General features: G+C 44.9%; 1 protein-coding gene across 1 annotated transcript in view; it reads right to left on the reverse strand.

Moving 5' to 3' along the window:
- LOC308665245 (1-phosphatidylinositol 4,5-bisphosphate phosphodiesterase gamma-1-like) overlaps window positions 1-18160 on the reverse strand; it is a 99225-nt gene that overhangs the window by 67122 nt on the left and 13943 nt on the right. Inside the window, exons 3-5 of the mRNA XM_081323015.1 lie at window positions 14173-14322; window positions 6204-6297; window positions 4519-4566 (exon numbers count right to left, since the gene is read on the reverse strand). Coding sequence (XP_081179141.1) covers window positions 4519-4566; window positions 6204-6297; window positions 14173-14322 — 292 coding nt within the window. The remainder of the gene's footprint in view (window positions 1-4518; window positions 4567-6203; window positions 6298-14172; window positions 14323-18160) is intronic.

Genomic DNA, 18160 nt, shown 5'->3' on the forward strand with positions numbered 1-18160 from the left:
CCAAAGAATAGCTAGAAGAGATAAGAATGCCTTCTTAAATGAACAATGCAAAGAAATAGAAAAAAACAATAGAATAGGGAGGACCAGAGAGCTTTTCAAGAAAATTGGAGTGATGAAGGGAACGTTCCATGCAAAAATGGGCATGATAAAGGACCAAAATGGCAGGGACCTAACAGAGGCAGAAGAGATTAAGAAGAGGTGGCAAAATTACACAGAAGAACTATACAAGAATGAGCTTAATGTCCCTGATAATCACAATGAGGTGGTCACTGACCTCGAGCCAGACATCCTAGAATGTGAAGTGAAGTGGGCCTTAGAAAAGCTGAGCAACAACAAAGCTAGTGGAGGTGACAGTATTCCAGCTGAGCTATTCAAAATCTTAAAAGACGATGCAGTAAAAGTGCTACACTCAATTTGCCAGCAAATTTGGAAAACTCAACAGTGGCCACAGGATTGGAAAAGATCAGTTTACATTCCAATTCCAAAGAAAGGCAGTGCCAAAGAATGTTCAAACTATCGCACCATTGCACTCATTTCTCATGCTAGTAAAGTTATGCTTAAAATCCTACAAGCTAGACTCCAGCAGTATGTGGATCGAGAACTACCAGAAGTACAGGCAGGATTTCGAAGAGGCAGAGGAACTAGAGATCAAATTGCTAACATACGCTGGATCATGGAGAAAGCTAGAGAGTTCCAGAAAAACATCTACTTCTGCTTCATTGACTATGCTAAAGCCTTTGATTGTGTGGATCATAACAAACTGTGGCAAGTTCTTAAAGAGATGGGCATACCAGACCATCTTATTTGTCTCTTGAGAAACCTATATGTAGGCCAAGAAGCAACAGTGAGAACTGGACACGGAACCACTGATTGGTTCAAAATTGGGAAAGGAGTCCGGCAAGGCTGCATACTGTCGCCTTGCCTATTTAACTTATATGCAGAGCACATCATGAGAAAGGCAGGGCTAGATGAATCAAAAGTTGGAATTAAGATTGCCGGAAGAAACATCAACAACCTAAGATATGCAGATGATACCACTCTAATGGCAGAAAGTGAAGAGGAACTAAAGAGCCTCTTGTTGCGAGTGAAGAAGGAGAGTGCAAAATGTGGGTTGAAACTAAACATTAAGAAAACCAAGATCATGGCATCTGGCCCTCTCAATTCCTGGCAAATAGATGGGGAAGAAATGGAGGTAGTGACAGATTTTATTTTTCTGGGCTCCAAGATCACTGCAGATGGGGACTGTAGCCAAGAAATTAAAAGACGCTTGCTCCTGGGGAGGAAAGCCATGGCAAATCTAGACAGCACACTAAAAAGCAGAGACATCACCCTGTCAACAAAAGTGCGTATAGTCAAGGCTATGGTCTTCCCAGTTGCAATGTATGGCAGTGAAAGCTGGACCATAAGAAAGGCTGAGCGCCAAAGAATTGAAGCCTTTGAACTATGGTGCTGGAGAAGACTCCTGCGAGTCCCTTGGACTGCAAGGCGATCAAACTGGTCAGTCCTAGAGGAGATCAACCCTGACTGCTCTTTAGAAGGCCAGATCCTGAAGCTAAAACTCAAATACTTTGGCCATCTAATGAGAAGGAAGGACTCACTGGAGAAGAGCCTAATGCTGGGAAAGATTGAGGGCAATAGAAGAAGGGGACGACAGAGAATGAGGTGGCTGGATGGAGTCACTGAAGCAGTAGGCGTGAGCTTAAATGGACTCCAGAAGATGGTAGAGGACAGGAAGGCCTGGAGGAACATTGTCCATAGGGTCGCGATGGGTCGGACACGACTTCGCAACTAACAACAACATATGTATATATACACATATATACATACATATACATCTCTATCTTTCTATCATCTATCGATCTATCATCTCTCTCTCTATATATGTATATATACACATATATACATACATATACATATCTATCTCTCTTATCTATAATCTCTCTCCACACACACAAACACAGAGAAAGAGAGAGAGAGAGAGAGAGAGATACATACATATATCCATAGATAGATAGATAGATAGATAGATAGATAGATAGATAGATAGATAGATAGATAGATAGATAGATATAATTTCCTTAACCACCCATTTTTCTTGGAGTAGTTTCCCGACTTTCTTGCAGCGGTTTTGTGACCAAGCTAGGCAATCTCACCAGTGAGGTCCTGGGTGCTCTCTGAGCTGGGTGGCTTTCTCGCAGACATTTCATCACCCAACTAGGTTACATCATCGGTGATAGAAAGGAGTGGGGTTGGATGAGAAGGAGGAGGAGAAGGAGGAAGAGGAAGAAGAAGAGGAGGAGGAGGAGGAGGAGGAGGAGGAGGAGGAGGAGGAGGAAAAAGATTGTGGGGTCCTTCCTGCTTTCTGAGCTGGATGGTTTCCTTGCAGACGTTTCATGACCGAACTAGGCTACATCATCAGTGCTGGAAGGGAGTGGGGTTGGCTCTCTTTTTATATGCTAGTAGTGGCTTGCCCTTGAGACCTTGCTTTGTAAATTGGACTTCCAAAGCTGATGTTTCCAACGTGACGTTTCTGAATTCCAAACCGGAGGAAGATCTTCTGGACCAAGCCGTTCTCAGCAGCCCTGAGATTACCCTTTTAATAGAATAATCGAATTCTTTAATAGAATAATTCTCCTGGGACCTGAAACCAGATCCTCTGATGGGTAGAAACATCAAGACACGCTTCGCTGGAGAAGATCCCAAGAAGCTAATGCTGACCTTCTTGCTTTAAATGAATCCCCTCGACCAGGGGGTTAAAAAGAGCAACTGATTAAAAGAATGTGGAGGAGATTAAAGTCAGTTAAAAATTAACCCTCTTTCGACTTTATTTTTATTTATTTTTTTGCTAAGCAACCTCGGTGGAGGAAAGCACCTTTTCACTCTGGTTTGAATGTGCAATTCTACAACCTACCTTTGGCTGAAAAATAAAAATTTCGGGACCCTCTTTGTCCAGCCCCACATCACTTCCTCTCTCCACACCCATTTCCTCCTCCCCTTCCTGCCCCACATCCTGTTTATGGCTTCTTGGCAGGGGTGGGGTGGGGGATGCCTAGTCAGTGCCCCCACCTTCCTGACCTCTTGGCTTTTTTTTCCATTTTCTCCCAAGGTCTTCGGTCCAACCAAAGACTTGTCCAACTTTGGCAACATCTGTAGATCTCAATTCCCTGTTTTTCCCCCCGAAATCCAGCATTAAATTTATTTCTGCCGGAATAAATACGCAGGCTGAGCAGTGGGTTAGCAAGAGATTGGACTACCTGCCTGGAGTGTTGTTATTTCTGGGGAGGTCTGCACGGACAGGAGGAAATCCTAAAACCCTAACCTAGAGCTGCCTCTTTATTATCATTTAGAAATTAATTTCTACATGGCCCGGCCTAGAAGTAGGAGCAGAGTAGTAACAACAACACAAAGCAGAGAATAATAGTTTGGAGAAAGTGTGGGAATTTATTTTCAGTCTGGCCTAATTTTTTACTTGATGCAGTCGTCAAAAACTCTTTAGTACAAAAAAGGTCCTACAAGGATTCTTCTCTCCCTGTTGGGGTCCTTAGAAATGGGGTTGAGCAGTGTGGCTTAACCTCAGCAGGAGAAGCACCAAGCTCGGAGAGCACCCAGGACCCCATATTCCTCCTCCTCCTCTCTGTAATCCCCACTCCCTTCTAGCACTGTTCATATTACCTAGTTGGGTAATGAAACGTCTGCAAGAAAACAAACCAGCTCAGAGAGCACCAAGGACCCCACAGTCCTCCTCCTCCTCCTCCTCCAACACCACCCCATTCCCTTCAAGTACTGATGATGTTGCCAGGTTTGGTAACAAAACATCTGCAGGAGAAGCACCAAGCTCAGAGAGCATCAGGGACCCCACAGTCCTTTCCTCCTCCTCCTCCTCCTCCTCCTCCTCCTTGTCGTCCTCCTCCTCCTCAACCTCACTCACTTCTAGTACTGATGATGTTACCTAGTTGGGTAATGGAACATCTGCAGGAGAAGCACCAAGCTCACAGAGCATCAGGGACCCCACAGTCCTTTCCTCCTCCTCCTCCTCCTCCTCCTCCTTAACCTCACTCACTTCTAGTACTGATGATGTTACCTAGTTGGGTAATGGAACATCTGCAGGAGAAGCACCAAGCTCACAGAGCATCAGGGACCCCACAGTCCTTTCCTCCTCCTCCTCTTCCTCCTCCTCCTCCTCCTCCTCAACCTCACTCACTTCTAGTACTGATGATGTTACCTAGTTGGGTAATGGAACATCTGCAGGAGAAGCACCAAGCTCAGAGAGCATCAGGGACCCCACACTACGGACACTGCACCAAGCTTGACCTCCCCCAGAATCCCTTATCTGACTGTTCCCAAGCGAACGCATTCAGCCTGGGAAGATTCCTGTAACTCAAGGGAGTAGCTTTGAGGCTATTGACTATGGCTCTTTGTGCCTAACACACTTTGCTCAAGGAAAGGGGGAGAAGAAGCACCAGTTCCTCCATGGATCCTTCCGTGGCCTTCAAAGAGAAAAAGGTCCTCTCTACTCACCTGCCTTCTCTAGATCGGTCCATGGAGTCGAACTGCTTCCTCAACCATCTGAAGAAAGACGAGAGGTCACAGTTTTAGAAAGCGGTAAATGGGCAGTATAACAGAGTTGGAAGGGACCTGGAAGGTCTTCTACTCCACCCCCTGCTCAAGCATTTCAGGCAAATGGCTGTCCAGGCTCTTCTTGAAAACCTCCAGTGATGGAGCACCCACAACTTCTGGAGGCAAGTCGTTCCGCGGATTAATCGTTCTATCAGGAAGTTTCTCTTTAGTTCCAGGTTGCTTCTCTCCTTGACGAGTTTCCATCCGTTGCTTCTTGTCCTGCCTTCAGGGCCTTTGGAGAACAGTTTGACTCCCTCTTCTTTGGGGCAGCCCCTGAGATACTGGAAGACTGCTATCATGTCCCCCCCCTCGTCCTTCTCTTTATTAAACTAGATTAGCTGTGTTTATGATTTGCCTTGCACTGAAGCTGCTCAGCTGTCTTCAAAAGTGATGAAGACTCTTGTCCCATTGCGAAGTTAAGAGTAATTTAAGGATTTTTTAAAGAGTAATTTAGGATTCTGGATTGGAATGGGGAAGGGGGCAGAGACGTACGAGTACCGCTTTATAAATCCTTAGTAAGGCCACACCTGGAAGACAGCATCCCATTTTGGTCACCACATTACAAAAAAATATGTTGAGACTTTGGAAAAAGTGCAAAGAAGAGCAAATACGATGATTGAAGGCCTGGAGACTAAAACATACGAAGAACAGTTGCAGGAATTGGGGATGGCCAATCTGGAGAAAAGGAGGACTGGGGTGGGGGGGACATGATAGCAGCATTCTAGTATTTGAGGGGCTGCCACAAAGAAGAGGGTGGTCAACTTATTCTCCAAAGCACCAGAAGACAGGACAAGAAGCAATGGGTGGAAACTCATCAAGGAGAGAAGCAACCTAGAACTAAGGAGAATCTTTCTAACAGTAGAACAATTAACCAGTGGAACAACCTGCCTCCAGAAGCTCTGAATGCTCCATCACTGGAGGTTTTTAAGAAGAAACTGGATGGCCACTTATCTGAAATGGTATTGGGTTACCTGCCTGAGCAGGGGGTTGGACTAGATGACCTCCAAGGTCCCTTCCAGCTCTATTCTGAGGAGGAACATGAAAAGTATTAGTTGGCCATTCTCAGCCTTGGGACAGGACACACTAGTCTAAAGAAAAGAAGAAATAGGGGAGACATGATAGCAGTGTTCCAGTATCTGAGGGGCTGCCACAAAGAAGAGGAGGGGGCCATATTATTCTGCAAAGCACCCGAGGGAAGGATGAGAAACAACGGTTGGAAACTGACCAAAGAGAGAAGCAACCTAGAATTAAGGAGAAACTTCCTAACAGGGAGGACAATCAACCAGTGGAACAGAAGTTGCCTCCAGAAATCGTAGGTGCTCCATCACTGGAGATTTTTAGGAAGAGACTAGTCACCTATCTGAGATGGTATAGGTTCTCCTGCTAGAGCAAGGGGCTGGACTAGAAGACCTCCAAGGTCCCTTCCAGCTCTAGTCTATTCTAAACTCTTAATCTGGGACCACCGTCTTAATCCGTTCCAGGTGAGTCCATTCCAAGGAAGCGCCGGATTGAGTGGAGGGCCATCATCTGCTCCACATTCAGAGACTTTTTCTGCCTGGCCCATATTTTCTCTCGTTGGCCCATACCTTTCAGTCTGGAGAGGAGTGGGTGAGCGCTGCGTATCCGTCACCAGCCAGTTCAGCCCGGCCACCCAGAGGGTCACGTCATCCTCGCAAAAAGCTGGAGAAGACAGAGATCACAAAAGGAGGTGAAGGACAATCGATGGATGAACTTCTCCTGATGATCCTGGCTCAAAGGAAGGGCTACCACGGAAGTCACCATCTTGGCCAGAACCTGTTCTTCACACTCCGTATCAACTGCGTGTCTAAGTTCATGTAACAAGCTAAACCTATCACCCTAGTTCAGGGGTAGGCAACCTCGGCTCTTTTATGACGAGTCATAAAGAGGCCTAGGCCTAGGCTAGGGGTAGGCAACCTTGGCTCTTTTAGGACTGGTGGACTTCAACTCCCAGAATTCCTGAGCCAGCCATGCTGAGGGGAAAGGGAGAGGTTTCCAAGCTGAGCCATGCTGGCTCAGGAATTCTGGGACTTGAAGTCCATGATTCATAAAAGAGCCAAGGTTGCCTACCCCTGCCCTAGTTAACCAAATCCCATTCCTACATTCACGGGTCCTGAGATGTCCCGATAAGTAAACCATACAATATTAAGCCATCAGGGGTCTAACGTGGTTTCTATAAGAGATTGGACCACAAGCTACCCGATCCTGTTTCAGCCACTAACCTAGATGGTTGTGAGAAACTATCTTCAACACTTATCATTTCAGTCACAATCAATTCGTGGTTGGGTGGTCTTATCAAAAAATGAAAACAGATCTGCTATTGCCAAGGAAGTTGTCTAATGGAGATTAATGAATCAAGATCAGGTGAAGTGTTAATACCACTTTAGAAGGCCTTGGTAAGGCCACACTTGGAATGCGGCATCCAGTTTTGGTCACCACGATGTAAAAAAAAATGTTGAGACTCTGCAAAGAGGGCAGAGAAGAGCAACAAAGATGATCAGGGGACTGGAGGCTCAAATATATAAGGAATGGCGGCTGGAATTGGGTAGGTCTAGTTTAATGAAGAGAAGGACAAGGGGTGACATGATAGCAGTCTTCCAGTATCTCAGGGGCTGCCCCAAAGAAGAGGGAGTCAAGCTATTCTCCAAAGCGCCTGAAGGCAGGACAAGAAGCAACAGATGGAAACGAACCAAGGAGAGAAGCAACCTAGAACTAAGGAGAAATTTCCTGACAGAACAATTAACCGGTGGAACAACCTGCCTCCAGAAGCTGTGAATACTCCGACACTGGAAGTTTTTAAGAAGAGACTGGACAACCATTTGTCCGAAATGGTATAGGGTTTCCTGCCTCAGCAGGGGGTTGGACTAAATGACCTCCAAGGGGCCTTCCAACTTTTTATATTATTATTATTATTATAATTATTATTATAATTATTATTATTATTATTATTATTATTATTATTATTATTATTATTATTATTCATCACACAGTCAGCCAGATGTTCAGACTGGATTTGGCATTTTTGTCTACCTATCGAGTCTTTCCCAAGGACCTGGGATAGGCAGATGTGGATGTTTGATGGTATCACAGATCTCGTCGCAGGATGGAAGCAGCTCCTAGTAAGGCCGCCTTTTGCAATTGACTGATGTTGAATTTGTCAATGCCAATGATGGTGCTCAAGTGGTGCTCCAGTTGTTTTGGGATTGCACCCAAAACAATTATTATTAATAACTATTAAAATATTATTATTATTACTACTACTACTACTACTACTACTACCACCACCTAGGTGGTTTTAATGACTCTTAGTGTTAATGACGGACTGATTGAAAACAATATAGGGTTGTTCAACCAGTGGTACAGGCATCACCTGTGGTACATTGGCACCTGGCAAGTGGTACACGACCATCCTAGAAAAGTGGTAGCGGGGGAGGGGAACGCGCTGAACCGGTGGCAGCACCACACAAGCCTGAGAAATGACTGGAGCTGCAGGGCTGTCAGGGCTCAGCGGAAGTGCCAGGATCAGCGCCACTTTCTAAAAGAAGTACCAATCAGCTGGAACATTGCAGCATCTCCAGGGTCTTATTTTACATTTAGATGCTTTGGCAACGGATTCATATTTATGACGGTCACAGTGTCCCAGGGTCATGTGAAGTGACCAAAACCTGCTGCAACCACCCAGCAGATGGGGGGGGGGGAATAAAAACCAAACACCCACCCCCACCCCACCCCCTGCTGCCAATCCTCAACAGAAATGCTCACAACAATGAAAACCTCGGACAGGAGGAAGAGCGCCGCCGGGTAGGCAGGCAGGTGTCTTGCACGGCTGTGGCTTGGGGGGCACTTTTTCAGTGCCATTGTAACTTCAGTCACTAAGCGAACTTTTGTAAGTCGAGGACTACCTGTACTTCATCACTTTTTCCCTTTTTTTTTTGGTCATCAGGTTTTTGACACCTTGCTAGGCAACTGGTGGTCCTGGGATGTTGCCGTATCCTAAAAGTGGTACAATGGGTGAAAAGGTTGAAAAGCCCTGCCCTAGACCATTTCAGACAAGTGGCTGTCCAGTCTCTTCTTAAAAACTTCCAGTGTTGGAGCATTCACCGCTTCTGGAGGCAGGTTGTTCCACCGGTTAATTGTTCTAACTGTCAGGAAGTTTCTCCTTAGTTCTAGGTTGCTTCTCTCCTTGATGCCTCCATCAATTCATTTTTTCCAATTATGCAGCCCACAGATCCAAATGTTTGTCTTCCTAGGAATTTGAGCCTTTTCTATTTGGCAAGGAGAACCGTCTCGCAAGGGGAAAACCGGAAAGAACTTCGATTCTGTCTGAAAAACAATGCCTGAAAACGGCACTCAGGTACACCACACCCCTCCGAGTTGTGTTAGTCACGGGAAGTTTATTGGTGTTGGCTCAGAGCCACCGAGAGCCACGGCGACCTTGCCAAGAACAGATTCAAGAGCTAAAAGCAGATCAGACTAAGAACTACGAGGTCTGAAGCTGGAGATTAAACCAACCCATTTAAAAAAAAAAAGAAAACAAGCTAATGAAATCTTCTTTCCAAAAATATCAGAACAAAGAAGCAGAATTCAATAAGTCTGGATTACACACATAGCCCTCAAATTACAAAGAAAACAGAGCACAAAATTTCTGTCGCTAAGGGAGATGTTTGTTAAGTGAGTTTTCCTCCATTTTTACAACCATCCTTGCCGCCGTTGTTAAGCGAATCACTGTATTTGTTAAGGTTGTTAAGTGAATCTGACTTCCCCATTGACTTTGCTGGTTGGAAGGTCGCAAAAGGGGGACCCCGTGACCTAGGGACACCGTCATAAATATGAATCAGTTGCCAAGGTTCTAGATCAGGGGTCTTCAAACTCAGCCCTTTTATGACTCATGGACTTCAACTCCCAGAATTCCTCAGCCAGTGTGCCTGGCTGAGGAATTCTGGGAGTTGAAGTCCATGAGTCATAAAAGAGCCGAGTTTGAAGACCCCTGTTCTAGATTTTGATAACGTGATCTGGGGATGCTGCAATGGTCGTAAGTGTGAAAAACGGTCATAAGTCACTTTTTTCAATGCCGTTGTAACTTTGAATGGTCACTAAACAGTTGTAAGGTCTTAAGCGTATTGGGGTCTTCAAACTTGGCCCTTTTAAGACTTGTGGACTTCAACTCCCAGAATTCCTCAGCCAGGCACGCAGTCATAAAAGGGCCAAGTTTGAAGACCTCTGGTCAAGGAGATGCACTCCACACTTAAGAATCTAAAGACACTTCTGAATTCAAGATTTATAGCCCCACAATTAAGGCAGGGAAATTTGCAGCTATATCGCCATGATACAGGTTTCAATTCTCCAAAGTTATTCTGATGTGATCGTTGACTGAGACTTACTTTCCCATTTTTAGGGATTTTTTTTTAAAAAAAATCAAACTAAAATCAAAAATTCATGGTGGGGTGTTTAGTGTTGGCATGTCAATCAGAAGAGAGCTGGAAGGGACCTTGGAGGTCTTCTAGTCCAGCCCCCATTCAATCCTCTATGTGGCCACCATGTTAAGTGTGCAAAATCCAAACTGGTCATGGAAAGAAAGTGCCTAGAAAAGCTCTTTCCCCTAGGGCCTCTCTAGGACATTATCTCAATTGTAAAAGAGGCATTACAGGCAACCTCAGCCATTTTATGATGTATGGACTTCAACCCCCAGAATTCCCCAACCAGCTATGCTGGCTGGGGAATTCTGGGAGTTGAAGTCCACACCTTAAAGTGGCAGAGGTTGAGAAACATTGATTTAATTCCTTACAAAACCCAGTTCTATTTGGGGGTTATTTCTCACCCTGTGAAAATTCATCAGCTCATTTTTCTTGCTTAGCAAAAGCATTCACCTTGTGTTAAGATTCATAATTCTCTGTAAATATATTTATTTATTTTTGTCCTGGAGAAAAATTTCATTCTCAAAAATCCCACCAAAGGATGACCTGCTAAGGAACTTGAGTGACCAATGCTGCTTTAAAAAAAATTCAATGTAATTTAGTCACCCGGCTTTAGGGAAGTCTGTGGACGCTTCCTTCTGTGTGAACCTATGGGAAAAATTAAGATAAGGATTTCAAAGCAAACAAAATGAGGCTTAATAGGGCCAACTCATGGCTGTTAAATTCCTGGGATATTTATTATAGGGAAATGACGGTGTTAAAAGGGCTAAATTATAAATCATAAATTACGTTAGCATGTTCTAGGTGCCACAAAACTCTAGCCAGGTCATTCTTGACACACATGCATTCGTTTAGTGACTGTTTAAAGTTACAATGGTGCTGAAGAAAAATATCTTATGATCAGTCCTCACACATATGACCGTCGCAGCATTCCCCCCTGGTCACATGACTAAAATCCAAGCGCTTGGAAACCCGGATGTACTTACGATGGCTGCAGCTTTATTGCCATTTATAATCTTCCCACCCAGCTTCTGACAAGCAAAGGCAGTGGGGGGGGGGGGGGAGAGAACTGGATTCATTTAACGACCCCACGATTCCCTTAACAACTGCAGCGATTCCCTAAACTGTGACAAAAAGGGCGGTATATAAATCTAATAAAATCAAAAATCAAAAAAGGTCATAAACCAAGGGGCAACTCACTTAAGAACTCCCTTGGTTGTTAAGTGAATCTGGCTTCCCCAATTGACTCGGCTTGTCAGACGGTCGCAAAAGGGGATCACGTGACTCATAAACCTGAGACAGTTGTCAAGCGGCCGAATTTGGATCATGTGACCACCTGGATGCTGCAACAGCCGTAAGTGTGAAACGCGGATGTCGCCTTGCTTAGCAATGGAAATTTGGGGCTCAAAATTTAGGACTGCTGTGCATCGTTTGCTTTGTTGGCTGGCTTTTAAAATTCACTTAACAGCCGCAATGATTCACTAAATTGTGGCAAAAGCAGGTAAAATTGGACACAATTCTCTTAAACCAGGGGTAGGCAATCTTGGCTCTTTTATGCCTCGTGGACTTCAACTCCCAGAATTCCTGAGCCAGCATGGGGGAACTATGCCCCCCTCATGACTCGTGGACTTCAACTCCCAGAATTCCTGAGCCAGCATGGGGGAACTATGCCCCGCTCATGACTCGTGGACTTCAACTCCCAGAATTCCTCAGCCGTCATGGGGGAACTTTGGCCCCTTCATGACTGGTAGACTTCAACTCCCAGAATTCCTCAGCCAGCATGGCTCAGCTAGGAAATCTCTCCCTTTCCCCTCAGCATGGCTGGCTCAGGAATTCTGGGAGTTGAAGTCCACGAGGCATAAAAGAGCCAAGGTTGCCTACCCGTCTTAAACCGTCTTGCTTAGCAGCGGTCGTAAGTAGAGGACCGCGTATAGAGACATCTAAAGAGAGCCGGTCTCTTTTCTGCTAATCCTGGGAGCCCACAACAAACGTGGGTATAATTTAAGTTATTACTAGGAGAGGCAATCTGTAATCTACGTTTACTTAGAGCAGGATGTAATCAAAGACAGGGGGATATTTACTTGGCTAAAAACAGCAATTAGATCAGAGAAGGTTGCAGCCTACTCCAGAATTACACCAAGCCAGACTTCCCCAATTGATGTGTTCCAGATGTCTTGCGATAATCCCCCAAATCTGCAAATTCTCTCTACTCAACAGGAAGCGCCAGGTTTGGGGGTTGGGGGGGGAAATGTTCTAGGTATTGTCATAATTTTGTCATGAATGGGTCAATGTCTATGGAGATTCTCAGTCCAAGGTGGTCACGGTTGTCCCAAAGCTGCTTTTAATTTTCTTTTCTTAATAAAAAAAAGGCAACTGGACTTTCTTGGTTTTTCCTTGAAGACGTTTCGCTTCTCACCCAAGAAGCTTCTTCAGTTCCATTCTCCACCTCTGAGTCAGAACTGAAGAAGCCTCTTGAATAAGAAGCGAAAGGTCTTCAAGGAAAAACAACAACAACAAGGAAGTCCAGTGGACTTTTGAAAAAGGCCCTTTGGGACATGAGTGGGTGTTTTTGCATAACTGCTCCTTGCTCACAGGCTGGCAGGACACAGCCGAGAGACTGCCTCCCCTGGTCTTCAGAGGCTGCTTTCCTTAGTCCAGGTGCTTCAAAGGAGGCCATGATGTTCCTCAAACTTTCCTGGTACCCCCCTTCCCCACCACACGGACAATAATAAGGAAGGGACATCTGGTGATCCGATGATAGCACCCCCACAACTTCGTTATGGTCCAGTCATATCAGCCCCACCTGTTTTTAATCCCTTTTAACCCCCTAACCCATGTGGCTGTGAAACCACCACAATGCAAGCAGCCATGGAGATCACGTCCAGAGAAGCCCTCTCTGTTGCAACTGCTGGTCAACAGGTCAGACCAGATGGCTGAGAAGTTACCCTCACCTCAAAAAAGGCCACATGGCTTTGGGAAGAAGGAGTCAAGCTATTCTCCAAAGTGCCCAAAGGCAGGACAAGAAGCAACGGATGGAAACTCGTCAAGGAGAGAAGCAACCTGGAACTGAGGAGAAGTTTCCTGACAGAACAATTAACCAGTGGAACTCCTTGCCTGCAGAAGTTGTGAATGCTCTAAGACTGGACGTTTTTAAGAAGAGACTGGACAGCCATTGGTCTGAAATGGTATAGGGCAGGGCTTTTCAACCTTTTCACCCATTGCTGCCATATGGCAACATGCGAGTACACATTTGTCTGAAATGTGGTATAGGGTTTCCTGTTTGAGCAGGGGGTTGGACTAGATGACCTCCAAGATCCCTTCCAATTCTATTTCGTTCTTCTGTTCCATTCCATTCCATTCCATTCCATTCTGTCTTTTCTATTCTATTCCATTCCATATTCCATTCTATTCCATTCCACATTTTCTATTCTATTCTATTCTATTCTATTCTATTCTATTCTATTCTATTCTATTCTATTCTATTCTATTCTATTCTATTCTATTCTATTCTATTCTATTCTATTCCATTCTATTCCATTCTATTCTATTCCTTATTTCTATTCTATTCTATTCTAATCTAATCTATTCTATTCTATTCTGTTCTATTCCTTATTTCTATTCTATTCTATTCTATTCTATTCTATTCTATTCTATTCTATTCTATTCTATTCTATTCTATTCTATTCTATTCTATTCTATTCTATTCTATTCTATTCTATTCTATTCTATTCTATTCTATTCTATTCTATTCCCTGTCTGGACCTTAGAGTTTGTATAACATGACACAAGGCTCCCATCGCCACAAATTGTTAAGTATCATTATCAGGGTCATCTTTGTTATTATTTTTACTACATTTAAATATTTACTATTTAGCACATTTAATACTCTACTTAAATGTAATGCAGGCGGTCCATTTGTGCAGTGACTGAGGATTACCCGCATTGCCAAGATGAACTTTTGCATCTCCAATTTGCTCGCCTCAAAAGTTACAACACAACGGTGTTAGAGATTTTGTGGGGAGGCATGGAACGCTGGGGTGGGGGAGAATGGGTTTCTGTGGGGCTGGGGGCTTCAGCGTGGACCTCCCCTCAAAAAGCATTTGCTACATTACCCTCCACTGACCGGCAACACTCAATGTTTTCAGTCTGAAGTCCGTTCCGTACAGGATGACAAAACACAACGCTGAATCCAACTTCCGGGCTTCTTCTGGGTAACGTTCGAAATCCCTGGAATTCTTCCCGGGTCGGATCTGTTTAATATCCCTGATGTCCACTGTGGAACAAAGAGAAGTGAGTCAGCTCCATATTTCTACAAAGACTAAGCTGGAGTCTGCAAACTAGGCAGAACTCCATCCTCTTGGGTATTCCCGACGGGTGTGAATCACACTTTCTGGCGAGGTTGCCAATGGCAGCCACAACCTGCCTCCCCTTCCCCTCAGCACCATGAGGACTAGATCCTAATCTGGCTGATTAGTCTGGCGTCAACACCGCCGCTCGGTCCCGTTTTCGGAGTCAGCTCCTGAGATCCAAAAGAAGCCGGATAGTCCAAAATTGGAAAAAATCCACCCTACCAGCATCTCTCTGTAGTTGGTACGTGTTGGTGGAAGATCACGCATCCCCGTGTGAAAGTCCAATTAAACTGATTTATTGCCGCTAAGCTTATGCCTAGGAATAGTCTCAGTTAAAGGGGAACACCTGGCTAGAGTTATATAAGGGTCAACTGGCATTCAAGGACTTAAGTTTGCTTGTGGCCACGTAGGGATGCTAGGCTGATTCCTCTTTTAACGCTGCCCGCAGGTTCTGACGCTCATTCTCCTACAGTATGTGACAAATACTTTTTTCTTTGGGCGGGGGAATGCTGCCTATAGAACAGTCAGATAAGAGAGGGCCTAGCCCACAGATGCATGTAGATAGTCCTCGCTTAACAACCGGTTGCTAAGCAGCTGTTTGAAGTTATGACGGATCTCCCCAGAGCTACTTAGCACCCATTTCTGACATTCTGATAGACAGATTCTTGTGTGCATGTGTGTGTGTGTGTGTGTGTGTGTGCGCACGCACACACACCCACACAAACACACAGTCACTTCTTGCACTTTGGGAACTGGCTCGCATTTTACCCCGGGGTTCCAGGAGGGGGTGAAATCTCACACCCTACGAGAAGGATAACAATGGAAAGAGATGAGGAACATGTCCATATGGGGGGGTGAGGGGGGCGTCCCTTCTCCAAAGTGGGGTCCCAGGAGCCCCGTCCAGGCCAGCAAACCAAAAAATGTGCAAAAGCTTTTGAATGCTGAATCTGGAATTAAAAATCCAGTTTTCTGCAGGACTCCATTGCGGCTTCACATCCTGTCATGGCAAAGATGCTCTCGTCCATCTGTTTCCCCTCCTGCATCTTATCTAACCCCCCCCCCCATTTTAATCTCTTTCCCCTCTCCTTCTGCTCATCGGTGCTTCCTTCCTTCCTTCCTTTTCTCCCGGCTATTTTCCTGCCCCACAATAAAGTTTAACCCAGCCTCCGGTAATCTGGGCCCTTCCGGATGGGATGGACTACAATTCCTATCGCTCCCAGAGCCCTTTTGGACCAGGGTCTTTTGAAACTGCTTTAGGAGAAATTCAGATCTTTCCTTACTCACTCGACCCTTTTATTGGCATGCGTCTCCCTGGGCAATGTAAGGGGACAAGAGTGTTGGATAAGGAGAAAAAGGAGGGGAAGGAAGGAAGGGAGGGTGGATGGATATTGGAGGGAGGGAGAGATGGGAAAGGGAGAAAGAGAAAGAGAAAGAGAAAGAGAAAGAGAAAGAGAAAGAGAAAGAGAAAGAGAAAGAGAAAGAGAAGGAAGGAAGGAAGGAAGGAAGGAAGAAGGGAGGGTGGATGGATATTGGAGGGAGGGAGGGGTGGGAAAGGGAGAAAGAGAAAGAGAAAGAGAAAGAGAAAGATAAAGAGAAGGAAGGAAGGAAGGAAGGAAGGAAGGAAGGAAGGAAGGAAGGAAGGAGGGTGGATGGATATTGGAGGGAGGGAGAGATGGGAAAGGGAGAAAGAGAAAGAGAAAGAGAAAGAGAAAGAGAAAGAGAAAGAGAAAGAGAAAGAGAAAGAGAAAGAGAAAGAGAAAGAGAAAGAGAAAGAGAAAGAGAAAGAGAAAGAGAAGGAAGGAAGGAAGGAAGGAAGGAAGAAGGGAGGGTGGATGGATATTGGAGGGAGGGAGGGGTGGGAAAGGGAGAAAGAGAAAGAGAAAGAGAAAGAGAAAGATAAAGAGAAGGAAGGAAGGAAGGAAGGAAGGAAGGAAGGAAGGAAGGAAGGAAGGAAGTTGTAGAGAACCCAGACCTACAAAAGACCTTTTTTAATTCCTATATTAATCTGCTTTCCTCTGCCTGCAAAAGACCTTCTTTGAACACTTCTGCCTTCCCCCCCATTTGCAAAGTTAACACTTCTGCCTTCTCTCCAAATCTGCAATTGTAAGGCCACATTCCTACATTCCATCTCTGCCTCTGGTGATAAAACTCTTTTCTTATTTACAACCACATTCCTGTCTCTGATTCACATGTGTATACAACAAAGACTTGTTTCATTTAAATTGCCCAGTATATAGTTTTCCTGAAGATGTCCTTGCTTCAAGATAGGGCCTCTGCCTTCCTGTGATAAACCTTTGCTCCTTGCTTCATTTATAACAAAGACTTGTCTTTTATGTTTCAAGTTATGTTTCAAGTTATGACAACCCTTGTATTCTCTGTAATATGATAAGCTATGCTTTATTGTTTCCTGTAATGACCTTTACCCTCTTCATTATCAGTTCTCTGTTAGCATAAACTATGTTTTATTGTTTCCTTTGACCTCACATATGTTCATTAGCAGATGTATGCAATGAGTTATGTTTTTCCTTTATGTTAATTCCTCATGTGTACTTCACCCCTCCCAAATGAAACAGCTTAATAAAAGGAGGGTTTGTGGAGCTGTTAGAGAGGGACACATCATCCACCCCGAGCACTCCATGCTCCCTCACTTTCTTGTATTAGGTGCCTCAGTTTGTCTTACTCTGTCTCTAACTCTGCCTAATCATCGCAGTTCCCAAGTATGACCGTCGGAACTTCCGGCATACTGGGTCGGTGGTAAAGGGCAAGATCCTTCCTTACTCAAGGTGTCCACCTTTACGAGGGTCTCTCTAAATTCCCACCCCTGTTAAGGGGCTCTAAGAGTTGAAGCCAGAACCCTGACCGGTCGCTCATCGCAACAGGAAGGAGGGTGGATGGATATTGGAGGGAGGGAGGGATGGGAAAGAGAGAAAGAGAAGGAAGGAAGGAAGGAAGGAAGGGAAGAAAGAAAGAAAGAAAGAAAGAAAGAAAGAAAGAAAGAAAGAAAGAAAGAAAGAAAGAAAGAAAGAAAGAAAGAAAAAGAAAGAAAGAAGAATGAATCTAGGAACTGGAAGGTGGCACTTAAGAGCAAGGAAGACTTGGGTTGCATTTAACCTTTTTTTGGGGGGAGGGGGGTGGAGCAGGCAAGGGCCACAAATGTTGGGAAGTTCAGGCCAAACAGGGACACATTCCCCCCCCACCACCACCACCACTTCGGGAGACAAACAGTTTGAACTCTTTCTGCCTGGGTTGTATGCCCTTAATGACGTAAGGTTTCCATAAAGCTTTGGCAGAAAATTTGCTTTTCACTCATTGTGGCTGAAGCTATAAAACAACAGGATTATCAAAGGCACAAAAGAGCTCCGACTGCAGGGAAACGCCCCCCATTCCATTTAAGATAACTATGCAAGACACACACACACACACACACACACACACACCCGTCTTCAGACACAAAACGTCCAAATTTCTTCAACAATCCTCTTTCTTCCGTCCTGCATTGAAACACAGAGGACCAGAAACCTCAATGCTGTTGATCAAAGGGCTTTTTCAGAGGTTAATTCTACCCGTTGGAAGGCGGGGTGGGGGGTGGGGTGGGGACTGGCCTGCTTCTGCCACCTCCCAGCACAGAGGCTTGGAGATCAGATCCTCTGCTTTGGGGGTCAAACCCACTGCTTTTTTCTCTCCGGTGACTTTATGTTATGCTCTGCACAAATCACATCCTGTCACTTCCTGCCTAAGTTCTCAAGAATCTATTTGGGATGC

The sequence above is a fragment of the Vipera berus genome, assembly GCF_964194415.1.
Source record: "Vipera berus genome assembly, chromosome: 3".
Classification (NCBI taxonomy): Eukaryota; Metazoa; Chordata; class Lepidosauria; order Squamata; family Viperidae; genus Vipera; species Vipera berus.